General features: G+C 40.6%; 1 protein-coding gene across 2 annotated transcripts in view; it reads left to right on the forward strand.

Moving 5' to 3' along the window:
- The window catches only part of LOC126108427 (Y-box factor homolog), a 140,599-nt gene that overhangs the window by 37,969 nt on the left and 89,915 nt on the right, over positions 1-12,715 (forward strand). For both annotated transcript variants that reach the window (XM_049913641.1, XM_049913642.1), the window contains exon 2: positions 2,227-2,290. In XM_049913641.1, coding sequence (XP_049769598.1) covers positions 2,227-2,290 — 64 coding nt within the window. The remainder of the gene's footprint in view (positions 1-2,226; positions 2,291-12,715) is intronic.

Genomic DNA, 12,715 nt, shown 5'->3' on the forward strand with positions numbered 1-12,715 from the left:
TGTAACAGCTGGTGCACAAATTACCCAGACTGACCCTCCTGTACTTGGCAGTGAGAGCATTTACCTACTTGCAACAAACCTCACACATAATTTCTCACTGACACCCCCACAAAATAAGGTAACTTAGAGATTACTAACTTTCTCTTTCTCTTATTTCTTTACTACGAACTCTGTCCTATGACACTTTTTGCAGACTGTATAGACATTACACAAGTGAATGTATATGCAAAATTTGTATAACTTCTAGTGTCCGATTCCATTCGTTGGCTTTAAGCAATGATGTCTTACCTCAGGCAAAGGTGCTATGTATAGGCAATCTATGAAAGAAACGGATCATACGCAAAACAAACAAATGTAGCATACGATAAAATCACAATCACATTCACGCAGTTATTTAGTCATGAATTATATCGAAACGAACGGAAGGTATCTAAAATAATAAAGAACAAGAACTAAGAACTTTCATGACTGTTAAGAGTATTGTCATAACTTATGACTGGGAAAGCAGAAAACACCCTCAAATTGCCCTACTGTAAAGTGCATGGTGAAGTTACTGTTATAAAATAGCACATTACCTTGTATTAATTATTGAACCTAATGGAAGAAGTGCAGGAAAGTGGGGGTTTTTGGATGGGGAGAAACTAGAATAAGAAAAATGGGAAAGCTAAGTGAATGACAAATAGGAAACAGTAGCATAAAATGTGGAGAGAGAGACACACACAGAATAAATTTTAAAAGAAAAGCCAGTACATAACAAAAGAATGTCTACAAAAACAAATATTGGAATTGATAACTAGAATTGAGAACTGTGTAGGTAGATTCTAGTTAAAGATTGCAGCTGATCCACGTTTCATATGTAAATTATTTTTGCAGTTATATGCACTGAAAAGTAATACCATTCTACATTTATGACTGCTTTCTAAAACTGCTGTGGTGTAAAACAAGAATTGGAATCAGTAACTAAAACTGGCCATTTATATTTTTGCTGTAAATCTGTGGTTTTTGTAGGATTTCTAGTTTTCTCATTGATCATGGAACTACTACTATAAACTAAAAAGTAGTGCGGGTACAGCTTCCAAATTTTTCTCTTTTTCATAGTAATGAAGAATATGTAGAAATCCTGTAACACTTTATTGCACACACTGGTTGCTGCAATGATCAAAATAACTGTGGAATGGTTGGAATCGGTAAATAGAATTAACCTATGTAGGCCATTTCCAGTTACTGCCAATATTAGTTACTTGGGTGGTAGTCCTGTTAGATATAACAATTAGTATTAAGTTACCACCATGTGCTATACTGTACTGGATTTGAAGGTTCTGTGATTTTCTTAAAATTACAAAATTGTGGCTAAGTAATTAATCATGTGAACTGTGTTTTCCTTTTTATCATATGCTACATTCGTTTATTTACGAATATGATCAGTTACTTTCAAAGATTGCCTCTGTGTAACATCTCTTAGGTATGATGTCATTGTTCAAAGTTGAAGAGTGGAATCGGACACTAGAATTGACCCCAAATACTTATCACAAAGATTCACAGTTCAGGAGATGTCATAAGTTTCTTAATCCAGAGTGTAAATTGCCCAGCTATTTAGCTCATGGTCGTGCGGTAGTGTTCTCGGTTCCTGAGCACAGGATCCCGGGTTCAGTTCCCAGCGAGGTCAGGGATTTTCACGTGCCCCGAGATGACCGTGTGTTGTCTTCGTCATTTGTTACCATTTTGGTCGTAGGAAGGCAACAGCAAACCACCTCCATTAGGACCTTGCGTAGTACGGCGGTTCAAGTCTCCTGCATTGCTTCCCTACACTCTATCGAGAAGCGTAGGACTCCAATTCCATTTTATATTTAATACGAGAGTTACTCATTAAAGAATCGACTGTAAGTTATTAGTATTTGTATATTTGTAACTTAATGCTGTTCCTTTAGACTTTCTAAATTGGCAGTGACAAGAGTTGGTGTCCATCCTAATGTCTGTCTGTTCAGTGTTTACCAGCAATTTTTACTCCCTAGTGATATATACAAACCTGTGACCATTCATAGCACACATTGTGTACATTCTTTCTCTGGTTATACCTTGATTGAGGCAATAGTGTTTCTTCAGTATCCCACCAATGAATCCAGTCTGCCATCTTAAGATTTACGCGTGGTTATTTTTGCCGAGCATTTGCACGGCAACTTTGTATGAATTTAAAGTAAAATTTTGAATTTTCTTTTTCCTTTTCAGCAACCAAAGTTACCGGGACTGTGAAGTGGTTCAATGTAAAGAGTGGCTATGGATTTATCAACAGGTAGGTTGACATTTCTTTATTGTGTGAAACTTTCTTAGATTGACTTCTGTAATGTGTTCTTTTCGTCTTGTCGATGTTTCACATTGTAGTCCTTTAATCGTGCTGAGTCTTATTTGGATTGTTAAGGGCAACTTGTTTTGAATAATGGTACTAGGTTTGGACTCGAGTAAGTGGGGTGGATTGTTAAGGGCAAAGTGACAAGTGTTGCCCCTTGAGTGCTGGGTAGTGTGTGGTGCCCAGGTGCATGATAGAATACTCTGCAGCAAAAACTGACAGAAAGTGGGTCACCCAGCAAGTCCTAAACTTTAAGGAATAAAGGGCATGCCTCGAACAAGTTTTTGTGTACTTTTGAAACTGACATGTTTCAAATCCTTAATGATTAACTTGAATTGTGGGCTAATTTTATTAGTGGTAGGTGAAAATTGTTCAGTACTGCTTTACAAATCGTGAAGGTGTCTATAATTAGGACTCACTTTCAGACACTAAATTCCCTCATGTAATTACCAGTTAAATGAGGTAATACACAGGCTGTAGGTGTCACTAATGCAGCTAGACAATGTGGGAATCAACACTTGTTAAATTGTCTGCTGCCTTTGAAGAGTTGTAAGAAGTTGTCACTACTGTAGAGATATTCATTTTTTAGAATTCTTGAAAGATATACCGTACTCTTAGAGTTAAATTTGCAGAAAATGTATAGCATACTGAATAGCTCACAGAGGTAATATTGACCACTTTTAAATTGTTTAAGCTGGGAAGGCATTGTGGAGTTAAGATTAAGTTATACCAGAGTGACAACTGCACAAGAGCACAGTAAACAAGAACAACTTTTCTATTCAAACGAGTGTGAATAAACTTCGGTACCTAACACAATTCAGTGATATTGTTCTGTGTACTAAACAATCTGGAGCTGACGTGTGGTCATGAACATGTTAAAAACATGAGTGTTCTAACTGCCTCCAGTAGCAGAGCATAAAGAACTCTTCCCACGGCCATTTCTATAGTCCTTCAGATTCTATAACACTTAAAATATGCATTGCAAATTAAGTGTAGTGATCATTAGAAACATTGGCAACCCTACCTCTGCAATTATGCTTTCAGTGGCGAACATAGAAAATGAAACAGTACATAATCTTCCACAGATTGTTAACCAGTTGGCAGTTGGACCATTGTGCTACCTATGCATAGTTCTCACAGGGAGGGTGTAATAGACCATTATTCAGTAAATGTTAGGGTGCTGTGTGCAACCATCATCAGGACTAGTGTGATGTTTATTGTATATTTCAGGTTACAAAAATATCCCTCATTATTGCAATTCTGATGAATTGTTACTTGGAAAAAAAGTTTAGGGTTTTCTGTAGAACTCGTGGGTAGGTATTCAGAATTGCCATTTTTTTATGTAGACAAATATTTTTACAAGATAATTTTTCCGGGTGGTAGTGCTTCCTTTGTGAATTTCTGCAGAACTGTCCAAATTCTGTAGAGAGTTCTTAGTACTACATATATGTCAAGAACTCTGGGGGAAAAAAATACTCGAAAGCTGGGTGCCAGTTCAGCCCTACTGGAAGTGTGCCCTGTTTGTTAGGAAATCAGTTCATGCGGCTGATCAGATGTTCCGTGTGCTCATACTTTGTCTCTAGGCATCTTGTCCTGAGGAAGGAAATAGCACTGTGGTTTCCCAACCACAGTGCTTAGGTTGAAAACTGAGACACCCATAGGCCTCGATACCTATTGACATTGGAGTCGAAGAAAACGAGAGCTGACAGAGACAGGAAGACGGCTTCATAAAATTTATTTCAGCCTGCTGTAATTAAGTCCTTTCAACAACGCTGTGCAACAGTCTTGCACGAAGAGGTATATTGATAAGTGTAATTAAGTACGTCAAACTTTGCGTGAATCACAAACAGCCAGCATTCTTTATCGCAGATCTGGTTCTAGTTGGTATATGTTGGTATTAGTCTCAACCAATTCGACTTTTTATTCACAGTATATTCAAAATTACGTTTCAGCGATCTGGAAGAGACATGTATGCAGTATCAATTCGCGAGTTTTCTTAAGTTACCGGACTGAAAAATAAACATATCCACGAAACACTTTTTCCCTTTCTTTTTCCTTTGTGAAAGCGAATGCACGAGTCCTGTAATGACGGAAATGTATAAATTCCAATTAAAATTACTTTGTGATTGACAGCAGTGGCTGCGAGTAAGTTGCCGGCTTGTACACAAGGTGCCACGTGATCGTGCGATCGATAGCTGCACACGCACACGCACCTATCAAAAAGGGACAATTCGTCTTCTTACCGACTGTTGGCAGTCTTCGTAGGTAGTGGGAACGTCGTGTTGGCCGCTGGTGTTACGGCAGCGGTGACGAGTTCAGATACCATAATGACACGTTATAGGAGAATAACAACAATAATACACAAGTCGAAAGTAGCAAATCTAAATAAGCAGAGAAAATTGTAAGTGGTGAACGCAACTCGTTGAATTGCATAGAGCCCACTGAACATGAAGTATAAAGTGTTCAGTGGTATTCTTAATTTAAAAACATCATAAATATTACTATTAAAGGCCAGCTACTATGTGAAACTGTAAGATGTGAAGGAGTCAGATTACCAGTTTGTGATCGCTTGATAAAGATGGAGACGATGACATTGTTCATATTAACATTTCTGCGCAGAAAGCGAAACGTCTACCATACTTCAAACTTCAGCCGTAGAAATAGTTTTGCCTGCCATATTTGCATGAGAATATTTTTGTAGCAGCAAAACCTGAAAAGTCACAGCGGGTTGGGCGTTCGTTCGCCTCCCAACCATTTCCGCCCGAGCAGTCTACCTTCTGGCCCCTCCCAAACCCCGCGGGACGTGTCACGTAACAAAGCTCTGCAGCCCCTCGTAGCAGAAAAGGCATAAGCAAGGAGCACGTGGAGCCCGAGAAAAAGCCGCGATTGATTCGCTCTTAGCCTCCTACCTCTCTCTCACTGGAACGTCAATCACAAAGTAATTTCAATCTGAGTATGCCACAAATATTGCCAACATTGGCAGACAAAGTTGCCGTACATGTGGCTGCAGTACGCGTGGCTGTTATTTTGCCAGCAACATTGGCGTTTTATATTGTTGGCAATATGCAATTTTTATGGTCATTGTAAACGTACAGTGTGTTCCAATTAAGACTGAAGTAATTTCTCAAAGCAATAATGGGATACATTTGCAGTTTTGGGAAATAAATTGGGAGATACCCTCCACAAACTTCGATGAACTGTACCCGCTTCCTCACGTCCTGTGAAGTGAATTCAGGTTTATATGGATCGCCCTGTATCTTTAGTTTACTGTGAATTCGTCCAGTACCTAAGACACAAATATCAGAACAAGGCCAATGGAACCTAGTAGATTGTGATGTTTGCTTGATTTGTCCTTGCGAAATCCGTGGGCAACCAATGGAATAGCGGTGAACTGCGCGCGTGGTTTCATAAACCGGGAATAGCGTCCGTGTAGTGGAGAACGGTGCATTGTTTGCCAGAGCTGACAACTGCATCTTACGGATTGGCACTTCATACTTTACAGGTCAGAGCTCTGAAATCAGTTTTCTGAAGCAGTAAGATAAAATCATCAAACACTCGGAAAAAGGAATTTCAGTACGCTGTGAATTGTTTAGATTCAGTCACCCTCCCTTATCGTGAGTCTAGTGATACATTAGTGCTATATGCAACTTGTTCACTTTAATTCGAACCTTATATTACCAAATAGAATTGTTAATTGACAAATATAGGCAGCCACCGGCAAAGGAGTATTAAACGTTTGACAGTTCCAGTCACGTGGATTGGTGAAACGTGAGAAAAATCTTTAAACATAAGCCAAAGATCTCGAGACAGAGGCTAGCAATCAATGTGTCAGCTAAGTGGCAACGAAAGCGTCAACAATTATGAATTATAAAATATTTTCCAATAAAAATGAAACCTTTTATTGATTATTAATCACACAAAAATGCAATGTGTCCTACTGTTTACAATTAATTGTAATTGCAACAAACGGTATTCTCGAATTTTTGATCGAAATTTCAATTTATGATCGGTTCCATGTGATCAGTAATTCTAAAAAGTGCCGAGGAACGTGTCACACGACGGATGCCAAAGTCATGAGTTCGGACCCAGATCGTAGTTTTACATTAGATTTCACGTGTATAGTCTTGGGCAGCGTTTTATGTGAAAAAGTAGATTCTTGCCGTGGTTCGGACTCCACGTTAAGCTGTAGGGCTCTTTAACTGGCCTGTTAAGTTCAAAGGTCAGAGGAAGATAGCAGTCTGCTGCCTCCAGTAGGCGAGTTCGTAATAAAACAGCAGTGTTCAAAAGAACTTTCGGGTTCGCAACTGTGTCTAGTAGTTTCTAAAAATTGATTAAACATTTACTAACAAAACTTTTTTAACGAGGTATGTATAGAGAGAAATCAACCAGCCACTTCGCAATTACTACGAACGCGTTTGTTTGAAATCGTAAAGTTTGTTACATCTACATACAATACACAAGCGAACACATAGTATATAGCGGACGGTACTTTGTACCACTAGTAGTCATTTCCTTTCCTGTTCCACTCGTAAAGGGAAAGTCTACCTCCATACGATCCCTAATTTCTATTGCGGTGCTTAGCGGAAGGTGTCTTGGCGCTTGTAGAGTTGTTCTGCAGTCAGCCTCACATGCCGGTTCTCTAAACTTCAACAATGCGTCGCGTAAAGAACTACTTCCTTCCAGGGATTCACATTCGATTTACGAAGCATCTCCGAAATAATTGGCGTGCTAAACGAATCTACTGGTAACAAATCTAGCAGGACGCATCTGAATTGCTTCGACGTCCTCGCTTAATCCCAAATACTAAAGAACGGGTCGTACTAGTGTTGGTAGGCGCGGTCACCTTACATGTACTAATCTTTCCTAGATTTCTACCAATAAATGAAGTCGACCAATTGAGATATTATCTTTGCAATAAAACATACAATTTTGCTCGTAATATTATGTAATTAAAAAGACGTCCATTTTCATAAAAATGATTGTATGTCTTAAATCACACATTTGACAATTTGTATATAAATGATGTACATATTGGATCTGATTGAAAAAATAAAATGGAAAGCCCCCAAGCAAAATTCGTGTCAACGATCCATTGATTACCTGATTATCATCAACCAATGCTATCGAGTGAGCAACGGTGCCTGTCGTGAAAATCACTTTAGGAAATTAATGCTCCTAAAGTTTCTCGGGAAAATGTCTAAATTCTCTAGCATTTGAGTTGCATCTATCTGCTGTGGGATATTGATATTTCAGTTCTGAACTTGACACACCACAAATACAAATCAAAATTACGGAGTCACATTACTGGGTGGTTGCCTTCGGTCGACCTGGCGTGTAGGTTTCATAGAAATTTGTTACTGTGTGTCTGGTAGTGGAACAGTAGGATATTGCAAGATAATATTTTTAGAAATCTTCGTGTTGTGTAAATTCCGTTTCAGTGGCCATTTCCATGTAAAATGAAGACTGTCTAGTGGGGTAATAGTTAAAAAAAATCCCATTCTTGAGATGTGTACTTAACAGATGAAGACTATCAGGTCTACCTTACTGGCATCAGTGTATGCAAAATGTCGTCAGAAAATTTGCCCGGTGTATTTGTGCATTGTTTCTACTTTACTGAATCTCACTAATTTAAAGAAGAGTTTCCTAAGTTTTCAATAACTTTAGTAATTTGAGAAATGTCTATAAAGAAATGTGTTAACTGGCTAGGCGGAACAGTCGGCCTTCAGTGATTCTGGAGGAAAAAGGGAAAATTTAGAAAAGGGTAAGGTGAAAATTTAATCGCTGGAGTTCTGGGCAGTTAGCTGTTTATATGTACAAAATGTTTAACAGGCGAACTATTTCGTACTAAATGGAAAAAGTCTGCAATTTCCTGGACAGACTGCCGTCAAAACAAGTTGGGGCATCTTATCTGTACGCTCACGTGCGGGCAGTCTTAGCGTAGTACTAAGATACTACGCAGTCAGAAAAGCCGCCCGGAGGAAATTCCTCGTGCAAGTTTGTGGATGTTGTCAGTAACGTAGGTATGTTTCGTCATAACGTTTGCGTGTCAGACTGAGGAGAGGTTGCCGGTAGATAACGTGGTCGCAATTTTTCACAAAGGTAATGAGATATACGATCGCCCATAAATTTCGTGTAACAGTATTAAGTCATCCTGCTCCAGCCACCCTCTTCCTCTCATGTTAGACGCCCAGTGGCGTAAACAGCGCATGTAACCTGTTTAGCAGTAAAGATGCGAGGGCTATCCCTAAAGTATCCGACGTAAAAAGAAAAAAAAACAAATGTTGGGAAAAATCTTTCTCTGCATACTGTTATTTCAGCTCAATACACTTCTCTTAGCGATATTTAATATCCTCGATACCCTGATTATAGTGAAACCCCCAGAGTCTCAAAAAATCGCCATTAACTGCAGACTCCACCATTTTTTGACAGACCTTACCACCAAGCTATTTTTCACTGTTTGGAAACAAATTGGGGCTACGTCTGGCGAATAGCGTTTTCGAGGAAGTAATTGGAACTCTCCTTGGTTTTGGTCAGGCTATAGTGAATGTGGGAACTTGTGCGTTGTCGTAGTGAAACAAAACGTAGTTTCGGTAAATGAGGCCCCTTTTTCCTGAACTACAGCGTTCAGACGCCTCAAGAAGTTCGCGTGATACTCATCATTTTTCCGTTGTGAAGATGTTGTTCCACATGCATCCCAAAAAACAGACGCCGTGACTTTGCCTGTAGATGGAATCACCTTAGTCTTCTTTGGAGGAGGTCCCTCACTTTAGTTCCACTGTTGTAGCTGTTTCTTCGTCGAAGTTGGGAAGTGATGGACCTATGTTTCATCCGTCGCTGTGAATTTGACTCAATAACTGTGCTGTATCGCAGCGCAACAACGGCACACACCACAGTGCTACATCCTCACGACGCTGGTTTTGTTCCATTGAGTCATCGCGGCACCCATTTTGAGCACAGGTTTCTCATGTCCAAATTTCCAGTCAGTATGCGATGAACCGCGTTAGCCTAGACAGCTCGTTATGGCCTGGTTTGCTGTCCCCAATAGTTAACTAATGAGCAGACTGGCCAGAGTAGAATCTGGCACAGCTTTAATATTACATAAACAAAGACCGTTGAGATCTCGTATCACGTGACGATGACCAGTTTGATACATATGGACAAATTCGCAGAGCGTTAACTGTAGATAGCTATCAAATACTAAACAATGTAGCATCGTTAAGAGATTGGTACTTTCTGCCAGTAATTTATTTAAAACTACCGCCGTATGTAAGACGGATCGGCTATTTCTGCGACAGCCTCAGTTTTTAGAAAAAGGGTGCACTTTCTTATTTCTTTCTTCCGAACTCAAAGTTCGCAATTTTTAGACGTAGAGTATAGGGACTACTCCACTGTAAGAAGACGGCGACAGTGAAATAAGTTGGGAATTCCACTTATCCCAATGCTTAATCCCGAAGAAATGCTACCAAGTGTTGGATGCCTGAACCTTCGGGAGGTAAGGTGACCTCATCGGATGTGACCTCGCCTGAGAAGGCCAAGGAGTAAACACGCTGACGTAGTGACACAGTGGCCTGCACGTTGAAAAGTTCAAAAGCTTACACGCAGGTGTTTTTGCATTTAGTATTGCTTTTACTCTACCAGTTTATTCATCGTATATTACTAACAAACTCACAAGTAGCCAGCCCCACAAAAAAGCAGACTAACTTTGGCGCGTTGAAGACGTAGAAGAGAATGCAGGCGATCATGTGACGCCACATACGACGCAACTATTGGCCGCGGAATGGGTGTATATGCCAGCGCAGTAAGATAAGAATAAACCTGGAGACGTAGCAATTTTGACAAAGTAACAGTCGTGTTTAGACGAGACTGTGACCATATCGTGAATGAATTTGCTGGTGTAGCAATACAGACTGCCCCAACGTGTCTGCAAGGTATGTTGTACGGCGAACGAACAGTGGCCGTTAAGCCCATTGTGGCTGACAATCGGTTTCAAAGCCAATAGAAAATCCCACCATTACCGAACGCGGTTCGAACTCGACTACTTTACGAGTGAACATTGCGAAGGGACTTTGTCTGTACCTCCCAAATGGCCGTTCCTTAAAACTTGCAGCTCTTCAGTCGCTGAAACACCAACAGGCCTGGTAGCTGGTTTGAGGTATGAACGGGCTTCTTACCAAGTTATGCGTGCGCTTTGCGTCAAGTCGGCGTGTTGCTGTGCTTGCCCCATGTCGAAGTAGAGGCACCTAGTGTGATGTTGCGGTTACATGTGGCACAAGTGAATGCGTAGCTATACATATTGTGGAACTGTCAACTGCAGTCTTCCACGAGAACATTCCGACGAGATAAGAGGCAGAATTAAATGATGTGGTCTTCATTCAGAAGATAGGTTTGATGGCCGTCCCCGTAATAGTCTATCCTGTACAAGTCCCATCACCTCAGAGCAACCTACATAAGCTGTATTCATCCCTCGGTCTCCCTCTACAATTTCTACCGCCCACACTTCCCCCCCCCCCCCCCTCCCCATCCTTCAGGGCCTCGGGATGTCACAACAGGTCCATTCTTTTAGCCGGATTGTGCCATAAAATTTTCTTCCAAATCCGCCTCAGAACCTCATTCGACCTATCCTTCAGTTCCCCAGCATTCTTCTGTAGCACCACATTTCAAAAGCTTCCATTCTCATGTCGGGACGGCTTATTGTTCACGTATCACTTCCGAACAAGGCTACCCTCCAGACATACGATCACGAGAGACTTCAAAACACTGCATGACAGCAAATTCTTCCAGAAGTACTTGCTTTACAGTTGCCAGTCACACATTTATGTCGTCTTTACTTCGGGCGTCGTAATTTACGTGGGCTGTTCAATAATGAATTACAACGTAACTTTTCTCATCCTCTTAACTTTTATGATTCTTAGCAAAGTAGTTCCCTTTGGACGCCATGCACTTGCACTAGCGCTTCTGCTAGACTCCAGCAGGACTGTAGGGAGCGAAGGGATGTATTTCATATTGATTTTTGCAAGATATCCAGTAACACCATTCTCAGTTTTCGCCCCTTTTTTTTGCGGTCGTGGAACATTCCCACACAAAACTTTGGCAAATCATCTCAGGGTCAAAATGATGTAGCAGAATTCATTCAGCTGGGATTACTGACTACCTTAGAAAGGAACTGGATCTTCATCTGTCGCAAACTTCCACTGCATGTAGACTTGCAAGCGGTTGTCCTTCTGTTAAGTAATAAGCAGTCTTGGAAAAAGTCTCATGTTTAAATGTTCTCCAACTTTTGGGTGGTATCCAGAGAAATGCTCAATGTTTCAGGATGTTTGTAAGATAATTCGTCGATCCTCTCGCAATAACAGCAGCGTTTTCTTCTCCCGTAAGAGCAGTAACAGGAGCGCCGTGTCCACCTTCCTTTGAAATTGTCTCTCCACATGAAACAATGTTAGAGCTTGGCTGCAGGGAAGAACTCTCCATAGGCCTTCGTAACACTGAACATTCTTTTAGGGCGAAATCAGAATTTCGTAGCTGCATATTGTTAATCACGAATCACCTCCATTGTTGTGGTAGGCGATACTGAATGACTCAACTTATCCGCGTCCAACAAGCCGGAATCAGTAGTGCCAACAATGGAACGTAAACGGCGTGTTCTTACACGTACAGTTAACAGAACACCGTAAGATTAAATTCTACTGCGAGAAATTATGACCTTAAGAAACTATTCTCTACTGAACAGCCATCATATTTTGCTGCCCAAAAAGCAAAATACATATACCACTTTTAGTAGATTTCCTGATCCAATTCCGTCAGCATTGCCTGATTTAGACTACATTTAGTCACCCTTGATTAAGTGTTCATCTTGTCAGTTTGTACGGGACTTTTCTTCCAAAGTCTTCTGCTGCTTGATAATTGTTATCGCTAAATGTAGGTTTTTATTTCTTCTCCCTGTCTCTCACCCTTTTTAACTACTTTCATGTCAGATTACTTGCTACAGTCTAGTTTTTGTACTTATTAAAAAGAACCTTTCGCTCATGTACTTCTTTCTGTACCTTCAAAATTGGAGTGTGTTCCAGTAAACATTGTCGAAAGCATTCTTGAAAGCCACAAATGCAAAAGATTTAGGTTTCTCTTTAGCCCTTAATGTCCCTGGTACAGTCGCACAGACAGCTAGAATAAGTGGGTAGGAGATTACAGCGTTGTGAATTTCTGGTTTCCTTGGTCAGTTTGCTTAGCTCGGTCGTAACGTGCTCACTTCAGATACGAGCGGACCTGGGTGTTGTGCTGTCACCATTATTTCGTCGTCTTCTTCGGCGCGCATGTCGCCCAATGTGGCGTCGAATGAAACAAGACTTGCACTTGTCGGCCGAACTTCCCCAAATA

This window comes from Schistocerca cancellata, chromosome 11 (genome assembly GCF_023864275.1).
Source record: "Schistocerca cancellata isolate TAMUIC-IGC-003103 chromosome 11, iqSchCanc2.1, whole genome shotgun sequence".
Classification (NCBI taxonomy): Eukaryota; Metazoa; Arthropoda; class Insecta; order Orthoptera; family Acrididae; genus Schistocerca; species Schistocerca cancellata.